General features: G+C 37.3%; 1 protein-coding gene across 3 annotated transcripts in view; it reads left to right on the top strand.

The window, feature by feature from the left end:
- Window positions 1-1,012: 1,012 nt before the first annotated feature.
- Window positions 1,013-17,827, top strand: part of LOC135691668 (uncharacterized) — a 43,482-nt gene continuing 26,667 nt past the window's right edge. For all 3 annotated transcript variants that reach the window (XM_089110759.1, XM_089110758.1, XM_065209609.2), the window contains exons 1-9: window positions 1,013-1,366; window positions 3,365-4,153; window positions 4,540-4,738; window positions 6,312-6,457; window positions 7,900-8,348; window positions 9,373-9,632; window positions 10,314-10,579; window positions 11,003-11,342; window positions 11,961-12,140. In XM_089110759.1, coding sequence (XP_088966885.1) covers window positions 1,205-1,366; window positions 3,365-4,153; window positions 4,540-4,738; window positions 6,312-6,457; window positions 7,900-8,348; window positions 9,373-9,632; window positions 10,314-10,579; window positions 11,003-11,342; window positions 11,961-12,140 — 2,791 coding nt within the window. In that variant the 5' untranslated portion in view covers window positions 1,013-1,204. The remainder of the gene's footprint in view (window positions 1,367-3,364; window positions 4,154-4,539; window positions 4,739-6,311; window positions 6,458-7,899; window positions 8,349-9,372; window positions 9,633-10,313; window positions 10,580-11,002; window positions 11,343-11,960; window positions 12,141-17,827) is intronic.

The following is a 17,827-nucleotide window of genomic DNA, read 5'->3' as shown; positions in this document are numbered from 1 at the left end:
ATACGACAAAGGAAGCATTCGACTTTTTGCCGTTTAACTTTACTTTGACCGACCATTTCCCTTTGCAATTCAAATTCAGCTGTAAAGTTGTTCTGTTGAGTTAAATGAGATGAAACCTAAACCAACGTTTGTATCAGCAAAAAGTATCCAGATTGAGTGGTTTTATGAAATGAATGGATATGCGTGTGAAGCTCTATTAAAAACAGTCCAAAAAATTGAATTTATTTGCTTCTAAGGTTCAAACTTGAAAAATATATTTGTTGACGAAATTTTTCACATGGTAAATTTTCCGACAAATTTTCCGACAAGCAGCTAGAAAAGTTTGGTGGGGGGGCAGCTGCCCCCTGTCTTTTGTCTTATGTCTTATGTCTTATGTCTTATGTCTTATGCCTTATGTCTTATGTCTTATGTCTTATGTCTTATGTCTTATGTCTTATGTCTTATGTCTTATGTCTTATGTTTATTTCTTATACTTTATATCATCGAGCTTATGCTTTATGCTGGATGGAATATTCGACATTTTTGCCTGGATCTTTTAAAGCGCGGTGATGAAAAAAATGCAATCATCAATCATCAGTAACCAGTCTTACACATAAATTTTTGCAAATATTTCTGCCTAACTAAAATGAGATTTTTTCAATTTTTAAACTAGTTTTTTTCGTTAAAATCCAAATGGTAATTCTCTCTGATTTGATCAAGCTATGGCATCCTCTTTAAATTAATTCTGTGCAATGAGAATGGTACTTAAATTGGCCATTCTTATAGCGCTTCAACAGTGGTGTAGTGCTATCAAAATAACAAGGGGGGCTCTTGCACAAAGTGTTGCGAAAAACCGTAGCAGAAGAGGAAATTTGACAATTCTCGGCATAACAAGAGGGGCTCAGCCCTCCTAGCACTGCACCCCTGCGATTTAGTATTCCATCGGGGTTTCCTACCCTATCCGAAAAATGCACACGTTGTTTATACATATATCTACAACATTCGATGCTACACTACGGAGGAGCAGATCAGTATCTCTTTCGGTCTCATTAGTCTCCTTTCCAGTGTCACTTGGCAACCGAACTCTCTTGGCGCGTTTTGCTAAACGACACTAAAATGGCTTTTTGCAGTTTTTAGAAGTGGAAGGGATATCAAAGAGCATAGGATGGATGGCAAAGACATTAACGAGCCCGCATTTTATTGAAAGCATAATCTCACTGGTAAAATGAATGATGCAGATTTAGAAAAATTGCTAGTAAAACCTGGAACTTTGGAACCAAAGTTTAATGGTGACATAACCGAATACTCTTTAACGTTGCCGAGCAAGTCCGTATCCTTAAGCATCAATCCAGTTACGAGAGATTCAGACGCTTCTTGGACTATAATTGTAAGTTTCTTGTAACCTAGTGAATTTTGTCAATCAGATGAGTTGAAATAGATGTAAAAAAAACGCTGTCTTGTCGTATGGAAAGGAGGAAAGTGCCAGCAGTATGGATTCCATTGCAGCCAGGGGCGGACACTGGATCAAATATTGTGGGGGCAAGCCTATTGTTTTAATAAGATGACGTCACATTTCCCATTGTTCTAGAACAAAATACCATTGTCCTTTAAAGTATTGGGGGGGGGGGGGGCGGTGGCCCCCCCTCGCCCCCAAATGTCCGCCACTGATTGCAGCTGCACTCCAGAAAAATTTTTGTAACATTACGAGAGCACTCTTGCACACTCGAATATGGATGTTGTTTGGGCGTGGTTTTGGGTGTGGCTCAAAATAAAAGATTTTTCAAATATGGCAAAATGTCTTTAATTCTAAATTTTTTCACAACTTGGATTGGAAAAAGTGTTTGATCCTTTTGAGATCTGGGCTGCCAAAAAGTTTCAGACCTGTTTTCACTGTCCTGTTTAAAAAGAAAAATGTGACAGTACAAAATTTGTCAGCTTTCATAGCAGGGTCAAAACTGTGTCGGATGGCAGAGCAAAGTTGCCAGGGTTCCACAGTGCTAGTGTAGACGGAAGGGCAAACCACCACAGTTTTGTCATTGTTCCAAAATTTGCACGAAACAGTTTAAATGGGGTCACTGTGGCTGTTAGGAAAACTACAAAAGTCCCTTGCGAGCGAAGCGAGCAGAAAATTTCTCTGACTTTTTTAAGCTACACCTCAAAATATTTTTTTGCAGTCATTCTCTTTTAATTGTTTAAAATTTTCTGTTACTTGGTCAGCCTGAGTTCCAGACCCAAAACTAAAAGTATTGGTTCAAATGTGCACATTTATCACAAATGCACTCTTGCACTCCCTGCTAAAGCTTGTGCACTCCCGAGATCTCGTTGAAAACTGCCATGAAATCCAGACCGGGGAAGTTGCACACGTTGTAACAATCACATCAAATTTTGACCCAAATATGCAAAATTATAAAATTATTTTAGAGCTATGTTTCTCTGTGAATCTTGAATTTTTGACCTAATATTTCAGTTGCAACAAATGCTGCATTTCTCCCTGACTGACTACAGTTCTTCTGTTTACATACTGAATTGAACCCCCACAAGATTCCGACAGAGTTCCCAGCTTCCTAATTCATCTTTTATCCAAAGGTATCCAAGGAATTCAAAATCGAGGAAGTCAGTCGCCACTCAAAGTGACAGTTTGGAATGCTATCTATGCACCAATATTGAAACTGGTGGCAATTGTTTTCTGAAAACATGTGTAAACCGGCCCCACTTTTCCTGACACATGATGTTCTTATTTTTTGGATGATTGTAGCTCGGTTGTTCTTAATGTTATTCTTATTACAAATTTGATTTTTCTACATCTGCAAACTATGAATACTTTCTAAGTCCACTGAATAACAGTTTTATATGACATTTTTGGTAGCACGGTTCATTAGCTGATAATCTGCTCTATTTTGTTGACACGAGAGAAAACGTGTCAATCCAAAATCTTACTGATGGTTCATATTTAATAAATAGAAAGCTTCAGATTATGGCCTAGGGTCTTCCTTGTCAATGTTTTAAATTTTTTAGATGCATTTTCTGGCCATCTTTAGAATGTCATATCCCAAATTTTTCTCACTTCCAACCATGGTGCAGCTTTAACTAAGCTGTTGAGCAATATAAACATGGTTCCAATGTCCAAATCTCAGCTGCCGCTCAACACAGTCAATGTACCTGGCTGCTTAACCAATGATCAGAAATAAACACCTACTCTCCTCATGTTCAAGTTGCAAGATTAAACGACAAGAGCAACTTTAGATATTTCATATAGCCCCCCTTGTTAAATGTTTACCACTACATCCCTGGCTATAAATCCTTGCAGGTGAACAGAAATTTGAATCATGATAAAATATTTTATTGAGAGATAGAACTTATTTATTTGTACAATCTATTTATAAAGGGTCATGGAAACGTTAGATCAATTCCTCTGCATGGTGGTGATGAGTTTGACTTGGACATTGAAGTAACTGCAGAAGATGGCAGCACAAAAAAGTACAAGGTTCATGTGACTGTCCTGTCGGCATCTCTTGCTTCATTAGCTGACATAAAGTTATCCCATGGCTCACTGTCCCCAATTTTTAAAGATGAAATTACAGATTATACCGTGAATCTTCCTTGGCATCTCTCTTCAGTTACCATCTTGCCTGAGGCTAAAGATAAAGATGTTATTGGTGCAAATGAAAATTTGGACGTCTTTCTGAATTATGGAGAAACATTATATCAACTTGAGGTCATGTCACCTGATAAAAGTTTTGTCAAAATTTTCAGAATAAAGTTTGTTAAAGACAAAATCATCAGAATGATAGCAGCCAGCAATCCTTCTGAGTCAATGTATTGTCCAATCTGCCTAGGGTTTCTTCACTGCCCAGTGTCAATAAAGCTAAACCAAGCTACTGATCCGAGCAGATATACATATTGTAGAAAGTGTCTTGATACAGTTACTCGCACAAGAAAAATTGACCCAGTTACTGAAGCCCCATTGCCAATTGATTTTATATGCGAGGAATATGGCACAGAAAAAGAGCTGGCTTGTGCGAAAGTTTTCTGCTGCTATAAGATTCTTGGATGTAATGAAGAGATAGACTTATGCCATCTTGGAAACCATATGAAGGGATGCCCTATGCAGCCAGTGGTAGCACCAATAAATGATGAAGTAGTTTCTGAGAGAGACCTTGAAAAGATAGAAAAAGTAAGTTAGAATTCTTGAAGGATTAAATCATTAGTAAAAATCTTTAATAATTTTCTTATGTTATAACTCATTGCGATACTTTGATTACTCAGATTTGAAAACTCTTCTATTGAAATATGTTTTATTACCAAACATGACATCTTCTGGGTGTAAGCTTTGCAGGTTTGGTCTGTGAATTTTGCAAAATTTGAAACTTATTATTTTCACAAAATTGATTTTTTTATAAAAAATACTTACCTCTTAGCAAACAGTTCTGGATTTATTGGCATCGTTTGAAATCAATTTTGGTCACTGTTTCTGATAATATGAAAGATAAAATGTTCCATTATGATCTTATTTTTGTTAGTTTATATGTCTTTATAGCAATCCTTTCTTTCTATCAACAGCTAAGTGTTTGCAAAATGTGCAGTCATTCTTTGCAGAAGAATGATGTAAGCACACATTTAAAATGGTACTGCCCTGCCAAGCATCCAAATACCAAAGTAAATCATGTGGTGGAGTTAAGAGATTGGGAAAAAAAGTTGCAGGAAAGAGGGTCAAGCCACTCCTCAGATCAGGCAAATGTACTTGCACAGAGTAATAGCAGTAAGTAATTTTATATATTTATACCAATGAAATGACAATTGCAATTTACCAGTGCCCGATAGACCGAGTTGTATTTTCTGCTCTTGGCCGAAATCATACTCAAATCCTGAAACAGGCCAAAAAACGTACTGGTCCCTGGTAAAAAATATACTGAACAAGGCCAAAATACCAGTTATTCCCCCTCTTTTGGAAAACGACGTTTTTGTACTTGATTCTGAGTCGAAAGCACAAATGTTCAATGACTATTTTGTACTCCGATGTACTACAATAGATACTGGAAGCAAAGTACCAGGTCAGTTTTTATCCAAAGCACCTTCATTGACCGATTTCTGCGTCTCAGAGGAGAAAATACTCAATATTATACGTTCCTTAAACCTAAATAAGGCACATGGATGGGATGACATATCTGTTCGTATGATTATAATTTGTGACGACAGCCTAGTCTTTTCTCTAAAGTTAATATTCGAAGCATGCTTGAAAGAAGGCGTTTTCCCCGAAGTATGGAAGAGAGCCAATGTCGTTCCAGTTCACAAAAAGAACAACAAGAACATCCAGCAAAACTATGGTCCCTTTTCCCTCCTTCCTATTCTTGGCAAAGTATTAGAAAAGTTAATGTTTGATTCTTTGTACGAGCACTTTTAAATTAAAACCAATCTGGGTTTCGCCCTGGAGACTCTACTATCAAGTGCATAGAAAGGTACTTCGAGAGATAAAATTTACGAAGAGCTTGGCTGGGAATCTTTAAATGACAGAAGGTGGAGTAGGCGTCTCCTTATTTTCTTTAAGTTTATTAATAACCTTGCTCTGGAATATACATGACATCCTATTCCACAAACACTTTTGTCAACTTACGCACTTAGAAATCATGCTGTCGTTTGGCGAATAAATGCAAGAACAGAGCGCTTTCAGTCAAGCTTCTACCCAAATTGTTTACAAAAATGGAACAGCTTTGCCTCTGAGATCAGAGAATCGCCTACAGTCAGCTTATTCAAAAATAGAATATCTTCTCTTATCTGCCTTGGCCAGAAGCCTCTTTATGGAATTTTATGATCCAAAAGGTGTTGCCATTCTCACTCAGCTACGCGTAGGCCTCAGTAAACTAAATTCACACAAATTCAGTCTTTTGGCGGTACAGAACTTTAAAATAGCTTTGAAAAAGCAAACATTTTACAACATATTGGCTAAAAGCTTTTTTGTCTGACACTCCTTAGAGCATTTGACGTTTTATGCTCTGAGGAGTGACGTTTATTCCCTTATTTCCCCGAAAAAATTTAAAGTATTGTATAATATTGTTGGCTATTAGCCATAATTACCCTTTGGGCTTTTTTCCTCCAGCATAAATTCATTGTAAACATGTAGAGTTTCTAAACATGTTGATCCTAAAAGATTCAGATAATTGTGTCTTTGTGCATATGCAACAAGGAGCAGACAGATAGATTTTCCATTCTAGTTTTTGCATATGCATGCAATTTTTGAAAAGACTGTGAGAATATGATATGATAGTGTTTATTGAATATTATGGAACAGAACAAGAAAAAAATTCATTTTGTCCATGCAAATTGTTTTCTTTTAGGCGACCTGTCTCAGCTCCAAGTCGCTGCTGAAAACTATGCATGTATGATTAAGATGAAACCACGGAATCCCACAAACCATTTTAAACTTGCAGCTGTTCTTGAAGAGATGTATTATGCAGAAGACATCTGGGGATGTAAATCTCAGGTAGGGTTCCAAAAGCAGTTCTGAATTGCTCAGACGATCGCATCTAATGCACAATCGTTATCTTCACGCCTTCTGTTTGCCAGAAATTTATGGCTTAAGGATTTATGTGCGCGTCATTTAAGTTTATACAAGCAAGGCTGTTTATGTTCTTACAAGTGCTTCTTCTTCATGTTTCTATAAGTATATCTGTTTCAGTAGCGATGGCACGGGAGGGGGGACTGGCGTCACGTCCCCCTCCCCCCAGTTCTCGGCAGGATCGATTTTGTATTTCGTCTAAATTCGAAGAGAAAAGGTCAGGGGAAGGGTAATATTTTGGCAATGTATTTTTTGTGATGTAATCCTATGATTCTGAAACTGTTGGCTATGTGCTTTCCTTATTGGCAAAATTAGCGTTCCTAGCGGTAAACGGGCCTTTTCTGACAGTAGAAAAGGCGTGGCGTGGCCTAAGATTTTTGTTTTAAATATGTTTGAAATAGGTTAAGCATGTTTGAAATCGTTTTCTTTTCTCAAAGATTATGACTTCCCCATGAAAAGAAATTAAAGACGTAAAACGTTAAACCAAGTGTAACTAAGCATAGTTAACTATTTACAAATGCAAGGTAAGCTTGCAAAAATTAGATTGCATCAAGGTAGAATATAAAAACCATCTGTAGCACGAATGAAATTGAGGCTTGCCTCAAATAGCTTCTTACTAATGTCAATAGGCAACTTTTCGTCGCCATATTTAAATAAATTTGTGTAAAATGTTTTTTGAAAAAGCTTGAGGTAATAATTTTGCGTTTACACTAGTTAGAAGATCAGATTTAAGCCGGTCTTGAGAATGAAAAGCAGCAGGAAATGCTCCGTGTCCGCTATCCAAGTGTTTACGATACGCAAAGGATTGACTGTATGTTTTTAACATTTAGAGTCATGCTTAGGGAAATGTTTTTGAGCAAGATGTCATCCTAAAGTTGTTTCCGCTTCAACGAGTTATTTTTAATAAGCATGCTTTCTATGGTAAGAGGTAATTCGAAAAAAACTTATGCATTTGGCTTTTGCTGGGTACATTATCATCTTATTTCATTATAACTAACAATTTTGCTTCACAAATTCGATTTAATATCGAATATTCTGAAGAAAGTTATCTAGCTTGTAATATTGTAAACTTGTACTAGCTCCACGTGATTCCCCAACAACGGTTTTTGTATTGCTAAATTTCACACCAGAATTGATTTTGAATTCCTGATTGCCCCACCTCAGTATGTATTTGCATACAGTCGTATTTGCTTTCTCGTCGGTCGTTTTATGCATTTCACAAAGCATTCTTTCACCACATCGGTAAACAAGAGCAAAGTTCTTGCTTGCCAGTGTCTGTGCATGCGGGTAACTTACATCAGATTCTGGATATCGTTCACAAATTTATTCCCTTCTTTTTAAATTCGAAAGTCTTTACTTCTCTACAGGATGTGTTAGAAGAAGAAGAAGATAAAACCTTTGATAATTTGATGGATATAGCTAGCGATTCATCCAAAGAAGAAGAGATCAGAGCGATTTGCAAATCAAGAGGTGTGCATGAAAATTCTCTTTTGCCAGCAGTCCTCAAAGCGCTTGATGAGGAGTACCATTTTTTGCTGGATCAAAGCCAGTCAAGCAAAGCAGACTACGTCCAGAAACTGTACGAGTGGAAATCAGCGCAAGCAAAAGGCAACACTAATCTCGGAAAAACTACAGCTGGGAATTCTTTCTTGACCAAGGCCTTGCTCAAGTTTTTAGATGCAGTTGCTTGTGATCCAAACAGTTCTCGTTATCATATGCATGTTGGGCGGCTTTTGTTGATGCAAGGCAAGTACGAAGATGCTATTAAAAGATTAGAAGCTGCTTTTGGCCTAAAACCTACAAGCATCGAAGCAAGGTATATTTATAATTTTATAGATCTTATCTAACGCATACCATGCTAGATCTTAGAGAATCGTTATTACATTATCAAAGAATGGGAGACAGAAATTATCATTTACCCGTGATTGCCCTTATTTTTTACCAATGGCTTAATCGATTTGCCTAAGGCTGATTTATTTGCGTTTTTGAGCATCGTTTCAGTTTGACATTTGAAGAAACGCCTTCAGTTTTTGTTGCCATTAACCAGACTCACTTTTAATTAAAAATTATGTCCTTGAAGTCAAGCAGGGTTCGACTTTAACGAATCAAGCGTCGATTTCGCTAGAGTCCTTAATTTTTTCCTTGTATGATATTATTTAATTTGTAACCCTACAAGTTGTGGACTTTGTAGACATTTTGCCTACATATATTGGTGGCATATTTGTTTATAGCAACACGAGGTGTGTGTAGCGTCAAGCAAAACTAATGCCTGGCAAAACGACTGCACGTTTTGCTAAATATTTCACTCAACTTTTGTTCAGTTAAATGTTTAATTGTAGAGGGTCATTCTGCCACATTGCTTAGCCTCATTTTTGTTCTTTTGGCGTTGTTTAGGATGCGAACGGGTACGGATCCATTTTCGATCCGTTCTAGTATAAACACTTACAAAAATGGGTACAGATTCAACTCTGTCCGCGTTTAAACTGCCATATATTTGTTCTGTACCCATTTGCAGTGCCGTCGGAACAAAATTTATATGGGGGGAGGGGAATGGCTGCCCATTGTATTCCTTCTCATACACTGTTATAAAGAATATATACTATAGTTTTGATAATTTTTAGGGAGGCTGCAAACCCCTCCCCAGCACGCCCGGCTACGACGTCCCCGATTTAGATTCGTACCAGCCGGTTGGGCTAGACCTCAACTTGAACAGATGCAGCAGGCCCAGTGTGAACGGGAATCCCATCTGTCCTCATTTTGGGTTCGTAACAGTGTAAAAGGGTGTCTCAAAACAAATGCATTTTTTGTTAAATCGTTACTTTATATTGGCTTGACTACAGGTTTTATCTTGGATTGGCTTATGTCAAGCAATATGGAAGGCAGCATAGTCAACACTTGAACCCATTGAAGTATCTGCAAGCTGGGGTAGATTATGCAATTTACAAGCTGTGTGAAGATCCAGATGCACATTTTCCTCAATGCAGTGCTGAGATTTTTGTACGTCATAGCAATGTGCTCATTCTAGAGGGAATGCTTCAACTTGCTCATCTTTTTAGAGACGACGATTGTAATTCCAACGAAGGTGTACAAAAAGTCATTGGTATGTTATTACAATTCATGCTGTTACCGACCTTAATGAGGAACCGAAGCTGTAAGCAGAGTTGATACAGTTTCCTCGCCTCTTTTCTCTTTTTTATGTTGCAAATACCTTCTCCTTATACTTTGCTCTGTTCCGCTTCCGCAATGTTCGCAAAAGTCGACAATGTTACAACATTTTCTCTTCTACTTCTACGTTGTTTTTCTTCTGATTTTCTACAGCCACAATTCATTAGTATGGATACGTACTTGTTTTAGGAAAATGCTCAATGTTTTATGTATATTTTCTCGAGCCCTGTCATCTAGAAACTTTATTCATAATTCGATTCGAGCTCAGCTTTGAACTCGTATTAACAGAAAATAAGTTAAAAGCTGCTAGATTGAAAAAGCGCAAAAAAGAGAGAGGCGTTATCATAATCATCAACAGCATAAAAGATAATTTCATTTTGCTACTTTGCGAATAATTTTACTCTTGATTAATGTAATTATTCCCCTCATCGATTATTTTTATCATTTAATAAAATTTTATGCCAGTCTATGGAAGTAAAAACACGAGTAGCATTTCTTAAACATTACTAGAGATGGTGAATTACGATATTGCAATAATTTTGATAGAATGATTGCGATAGATTGTCACACTTTTTGTATGTCATCTTTTTTTCCAAAACTTTGACTTTTTCAACAGAAATGTACAAACAAACAAGTTCCATTTGCCTTCAGCTGATGAACGGTATTACCCATAGAAACAAAACGTACAAGGATTTTCAGTGGATTGCTTTAAGAGCACAATTTTCTCTCGGTCAATTCACGATGGCTGAATTAAAGAACAAATTGGCTGTGGCATCAGAGGAGAGGAAAAGGATGTACAAATATTGGGAAAGAGTGTCAGCTTTGTCTAGGGCTTTCGAGCACTCCACTTCTGACAACAAGGTTCTAAATATACAAAGAAAGGTAATGTCAAATGTGAGAGAAAATTGACTAGACTTAAGATCGGTACTATCTTGCTTCAATGTATGTTGCTAGCTGACAAGCACATTTTTACTTGTTTTATTTTGATAAACTGCATAATTCACAATTTTCTTTAGAATTCAATATTAAGACACTTGATGGAGACAAAAGTATTTCAGTATATAAAATTATAAATTTGCCTTTATGGCAAGTCACTTCTTCTTATGCTATCAATTCATATTGGGATTAATTCGAAAAAGATTAAACATGGCTGCTTATTTTAGTTGTGCTCTTCAATCTTATTTATGGTACCCTCTGCATTGTCTTACTATGGATTAATGTAATTTATTTATCTTCTCAGTTCAAACTTTTGGATACTGTTTACTAATAATTTGTTACTAATCTTTTTTCATATGCCACCGTCAGATTTCTGAAGAGGCCGTTGTCCTGAACCCTTCCTGTTCTCGATCTTTGTACCGCCTTGGGGATGCGCAGCTTGCACTTTATGACAATGATGCACTTAAAAACGCTGATTACCTTCCGCAAGCCGAATTCAGTTACCGAGCAAGCATGCAGTCTGAGGGTAAAAGTGTGCTTGGCAAAGAAATCTCTTGGATGATTAAGGACTCTATTTGGTGGAAAGAAAGGCAAGAAAAGGAAAGGCAAAATCAGGCTTTATCTCCCGCAAAGACTGCTGCTACATCACAGTCGAAAGCTGCACCGTCTCCTTTGAAAACACTTGCAAAATCGTCACCAGCTGCAAAAGGTGTTTTGTTGTTTCTCTTTCCTATCTTTTTTATCTATGTTTCATTCTATTGGAAGAGAGAACGCACCCAGCAAAGTTTTTATGTTTTTGGTGGTTTATCTCGATATCTTAATTCTGTGCGCCATGCGGCAATGTGGTGACAAGTCATAGAAACTTGGCACCAGGTTTGCTAGAGATTTTATCTTAACTAAGCCTTTTTTATGTATAGCTTATATAGTTTTCAAGTGTTTAGCTGGCAATACAGATAGTGCCAATACAATGAAACTGGATTGATGCCGTGTAGTCGAACTTTTGATATTAATAGTAATAAGGGAAATATTTATACAGAGTAAACCTTTTCATTACTATAAGAAATGTAAGGCACTGTTTAAAATCAAATTAAAAATTAGAGAAAATGTAAGAAAAGTAAAAACATATATATACAGAGTTAAAAGTCCAAAATTCCTTCAATATTTATATTTATAATTTGTTTTACAAAGTATCACTTAATTGCTATGGCTCAAGTCTAACTTTCCTCGCGCAACTCCCAATTAACATTACTTTGTCTAGCTCGAAGCCACAAAAGCTAGCAAAAATTGAAAACAATTAAACTTATCGTGATGCTAAATTTCTTACAAGGTATCTCAAAATCAGGCCAAACGACCACTGCAAAGTCTCCAACGCCCTTGAAAAACAAGGGAACTGTAGCAAAAGGAAAGACAGTTACGCCAAGCAAAGGAAAGGCACCAACGACAACAAATAAAGGTCAGAAGGTATCATCGGCGAAATCTGGTGTTCCTCCTTCGACTAAAAAATCAGGTATTTTCTATTCCCTTGTCACATGCTGGAATTGCCCTGTAAAAGGCAGGATCCAGCTTGTAAACGTAGCTTTAAAAAGATGTCAAGAAAACACCGGTTTGTCATTAGAAAGATTTTGAAACGAAACTTTTTTAATTTGCTATGTCTAAGACAGTATCAACGTAAAGTTATGAAAATTCTTTAGCTTTTATTTCAACTCAAAAATTAAATTAATGTTTGTCTGTTCGCGAGTTGAAGCAGTCCAAACGTGGTCTTTTCTATCGTTACCTTGTTTCTTAGAATTTATAAAAGAAAAATCATCTCAAGATAATTGCTGGTCGTCTGACCTTATGATGAAGTCACTAACCGCAACAGTAACGCCTCCCAGTGTAATTCTTTAGCACACACGTGGCTTTTGTGAAGCAATCTTCCAAACAGCCACGTTATCTGGACCCTTATTGTTCTTCAAAAAACGTCTTATTAGAACCCAGCTTTTCCACCTAACCACGCTGTACAAAAATTTGATTTTGTAAAAAAGTCACATTGTTGAAGCTGATTAGCACATTTGCTTCTCTTTGCTTTGAAAAAAGTCGTTATCGTATATTTTATTTTTAAAAAAATGAGCATGGCACAAAGGAGATAGGTTAGCCCTTGAAAGCTCTGCCAATATCGATAAATTCACACATCATATTCTTGGCCCATACAGTCCTTCGATATACACATTAGGATATTTCTATACTTTCAATTAGTTTCTGAGCGTCCTATTCAAGTGAATTATGCACATTGTAGAAAACATTATCCAACAATTTAATCAGGTTTGAATGTTGCCATGTGAACTGCACCAATGTGAATAACTGCACCAATGTGAATAACTGCACCAATGTTACGTGCTATGACCTGGTCTTCAGGATCTACTGTTTGGTTGTTCGAGTTTTTCCTATCTGATGAACGAGCTATACTTTGCCATGTAAAGTGTGATTGCATACTTTCAACCCTTGCTTAATTTCTAAAACTGATTAGCCTTACCGTCTGTTCCCTTCTCGGGCTTGTCAATCGGACCCAAATAAATTAAAAAATTAGGTGTTCGAATCAAAATCATGTGAACATTGCATTTTTTGATCGTTCCTGACAACATCTAAGGCAGCAGGTGGTGCAGTTGCATTCACATTTTCGAAATCTTTGCGGGAGTTTAAAACTTTTCAAATTCCTTAAGAGACACCATGTAGAAATTCTAAACAGCAACGAAAAGAGACCAAGGTAAAGAGACAAATAAAGGTTTCCAAAAAGCTAAAAAGAGGAAATATGACGAAGGTTATCTAGGCCTTGGCTTTACTGTGGTAATGGTGGGAGACGAGAAGAGAGTGTGTTTACTATGTATGAAAATGTTGGCAGCATATAGCATGAAGCCAAACAAATTAAGACGTGACCTACAGACATTGCATCCTGACTATTCTGACAAGTCACTTAACTTTTTTCAGCGAAAACGTGCGGAGTACGACCAACAATCATCCCGCTTCGTGAACGCTATATCAGCTAATCAGCGAGCAGTGGCGGCTCGTGGGGTAAATTTTTGGTGGGGCTGATGACGTAATATTCGAAATCTGAGCCATAGACACGGAACGCCAAGAATAATAAAAAGCCTTTCCATTTTTTACTACCTCTAATCAACAAGGCTGTCATCATTTTGAAAGTTTCGATTGAAAAATAAACAAGTGCCACTATTAATCATGTATAATTTTTCAATAAGCAAAGTAATAAACTATGTGAAATGTTGGTGTGCTCAACTTTATTTATTCAAGTCCGCTGGACCGTTTCTCTCTTCACAAAAAGGGGAGTTCGTGGGGGATGTCCATAAATACATAGACAACTTGAATATATCCTTTGCATTGCATATCATGGCAATTTAAAAAATTTAAAAAACAAGAAGTTCAAACTGTTAGTTGATTAATTTTCATATGACGTGAAGCTAAAATTGTTCCAGTTGAAAGCCTGCATTGGAAATATGCTTTATGCTATTAGAAGGCCTACGGCCTAGCCTTCCCATTATGAGCTTATTTGAAGATTGGCAAAATTAATTTTGATAAAGATCTAACTTGTATGCTTTATTTCAAAGTTTTAAGGCTGATAATTGGAGTCATTGAATACACGCCACTCTGCTGCTTCAACATCACAACAACAAAAATTCATCTAAAAATTTCAACTAGCCCCAAAGGAATGCAGATTTGAGCAGAATTGGCCAATCAGAAGGCAGTCATCAATTGAATAGTAGAGTCATGAGAGGCACTTGATTGGTGCATTCTCTGCTAGTTTGGGGCTAGCCCCAAAAGCTCGGGAGATGGTTTCTGATACGCGTGTTTGTTCAGTTTTCGAAAGAACCGCGGGCGGTGGGACCTAAACAAACTAGAGAATGGACAAACAGTGAAACTCGAAGCAACGAAATTAATGAACAGTGCTAAATTAATAATGGACGTTGATTTTCTTTACGTTTATAAATCTAGAACTTATTTTTGGAAATCTTTGGTGGGGCTGAGCCCCACTAACCCCAATACACGAGCCGCCACTGTAAGCGAGCACTTTTAGCATCATTTAAAGTATCGTACCAAATTGTGCAGTGAAAAATACCACACAACTTATGCGGAATTGATACTGCCGGTGTACTATGCTTTTCTGTATGGGCATGCGTTTCGGCATGGGCTGAGACGCAAGTGCTGCAAAAATAAAAGCCATCCCACTGTCCAATGACACTGTCGCAAGACGCATTGGTGACATTGCGAGAGATCTCCAGGAACAGTTGGTAGAAAAACTCAAAGACAAACGATCTGCTTTACAATTTGATGAAGCAACTGACAGCAACAAAGACTCTTTATTTATTGCTTCCGTGCGTTTTGACATGGCAGACTCCCTGTGTGAGGATTTGCTTTTCTGCAAATATGTCAAAAAAGAGCCACAGTTGAGGAGCTATTTAAAGTTTTGGACTGGTTCTTAACTGAGAATGAGCTAAAGTGGGAGAACTGCATTGGTGCTTGCAGGGATGGTGCACAAACTATTTCAGGGAAGTTATGGCTTACATTATAGGTGTAGTCAATTTTATAAAGACCAGACCACTAAAATCCAGAATCTTTTCTGCTATCTGTGAGGAGATGGGAGCTGAACACCAGGCTGTGCTCTTTCACAGTAAGGCAAGGTGGCTGTCACGAGGAAAGGTCTTGTCCCGTGTTTTTGAGCTCAGAGAGGAGATTAGAGTGTTTTTGGAGCAGAAACAAAATTTAATGAGCTTCCTGGCAAGACTGGTGTACCTGAGTGACATGTTTGGAAAGCTGAATGAACTAAATTTACAGCTCCAAGGGAAAAACAAACACATACCTCATCAAGTAACAGACAAGATAAGCTCTTTCATTCGAAAGCTTGCAATGTGGGACAGGTAACTTGATGAAGGAAGAAGTGATGCATTTGCAAATTTGCATGAATTTATTGACACCACTGACTATGACGCCACCTCAGTGTTTCCAGTTATTAAGCAGCATATTGCATCATTGATGGGGTTTTTGAAAAGTACTTTCCTGAAAACAGTTCCCAGTATGATTGGGTGAGAGATCCTTTCAATGCACCAGCTCCGGCTTGCTTCACCTCTGCAGAGGAGGAACAGTTCATTGACATGACATCTGTCTAAACTTTGAGACTGAGCTTCACATCACGGATACTAAGTGAATTTTGACTGAGTGAAGAGAGGCAGTATCCGCTGTTAGGACAGAAGGCTAAGAGCATTCTTCTTCCCTTTGCAACTTCATACCTTTGTGAGATAGGCTTCTATGCTGTTGCTGCACTGAAAACCAAGTACAGGTCCCAGCTGAACATTGAGCAGGAGCTGAGAGTTACACTATCATGCTTCAAACCCCGCTTTGAAAAGCTGTGTTCAGCAAAACATGCTCATTGTAGCTATTTATAATTACTTCATTAGTGTGATTTAGAAAAAATCAGTGCAATATTGTACACCATTTTCTTAAGGTTAAAATTTTTAATGCATTATATTGACGCTCCTGTGTTATTGTTCCAGATTCAGCATAAAAATAAATTTAATGTTTGTTTAACGTTGTGTTATACTTCGATTTCCATCTGTTTATAGCAAACACCCATAACGCTACAAACGATTAAAAAACTATTGAACAATATAACAAGGATTCTGTCCCACATCAGATCTCAGGTCGGGGTTTCGATAACTTGGATGATGTTGCAAGCACAACTTAAACGCAGGGAAAGGTGGAATACCCGAAATGTGATGTTAAAAAGAATTTACAAGGAAAAATAACATTGACTTTAAAGGACTTGATGGTTACAAAGGTTGCAAAAGATATTAATCAAACCGACCAGTTTCGTGGATAAAACGTAAAGTCAATTCGAGTATATTTATAGTCAAGTCATTGGAAAGGTCTTGATTATCACAATATCACAAAAGATGGGTCTAAGCAACGTTAGAAAGATCGGTGATTTGTACAAATGGACGTAATAATTCGGCAACTCTAGCGAGAAGATCTTGTCGCTAAACATCAAATGAAGGGCAGAGCAACAAAAAGTGCTCCGTATCCTCAATCCCATCACTTGTTGAGCACATTGGGTTTATAGTATCCCTATAATTATGCTTGAATTGGTGAAAATTCTATTGGCTGAGACCAACCCTGAGTTGAGTGGGATAGGATAATCCTTTTGGATCATGAATTCTAAACACAGATTTTGCAGGGGGACGGATTATCGACAAGAGCTTCTTCTTGAAAACAGCAACAGAAAGTGCATGTCTCAATTCAGGCTCAAGCTCATTCCATTCGGATAAACAATTGGGATAGAAGCTAGACTTGAATTTGTCTGTCCTTGCCTTTATGATAAATAAATAACATCACCATAGGAATCAATCAACTTTATCAGGGCATCTTGTGTACTGTTTTTCTCGCGAAAACCACACGATAAGTCTGATAGAAATTGGCTAATGTGAGGTAATATTTGTTTTTAGAGAAGTCTTTCATAAATTTTCGAGACAGAAGAAAGAACACTGATTGGTCTTTAATTGACGTCAGTCGTGGATTCGCCACTTTTGAAAATAGGCCAGACTTCTGGAAACTTTAAAATATCTGGAAAGACGTTCATGTCTATTGCGTTGTTTATATGATATGCTATTTCCTTATAGCAAATATTTGAAGCTTATTTTAATTTATCAGTAGGTACAGCTCAACTAGTCTTTTTAGATGCATTCATCTTTAGAATTTCACTGAAAACCGTAGAAGGGTCTACGTGTGAAAATACAAACTTTTCTCGCACATTAACCCTACCTTTAATCCTTAATATACTAGAATGGTTTGAGTATGCTTGTATACAGTTGCGGACAGGGTCATCTGTAGTTTGCATAGATTTTTTTGCTATCTTAGCAATCTTTAGCATGTCGGTTATATTTGCAAAGTAGCGATTGAAATGCTCACTAATCGCCTGATCGTCTCGAATTATTTCGTCGTTCTTAATCAACATCAATAGCTTTCTGAATTTCCTCAAGAAAATAGGTTTCCTTTGATACCAAGATTTTTGCCAAAATTAATTGTAAATTCAAATTAATATGGGTGAAATAGGAAAGCTGAGGAAAAACTAGCCTCACAAAGCATAAAGCTGCACTAAAGTCCTTTCAACCGCCGCGAAAAGAAGAAAATTGAGAAAGTGCTTAATCTTTC

The sequence above is a fragment of the Rhopilema esculentum genome, chromosome 10 (genome assembly GCF_057945365.1).
Source record: "Rhopilema esculentum isolate cy_ngs chromosome 10, ASM5794536v1, whole genome shotgun sequence".
Taxonomy (NCBI): domain Eukaryota; kingdom Metazoa; phylum Cnidaria; class Scyphozoa; order Rhizostomeae; family Rhizostomatidae; genus Rhopilema; species Rhopilema esculentum.
Note: the sequence above shows the minus strand (reverse complement) of the source record. Positions and strands in the feature narration are given on the sequence as shown.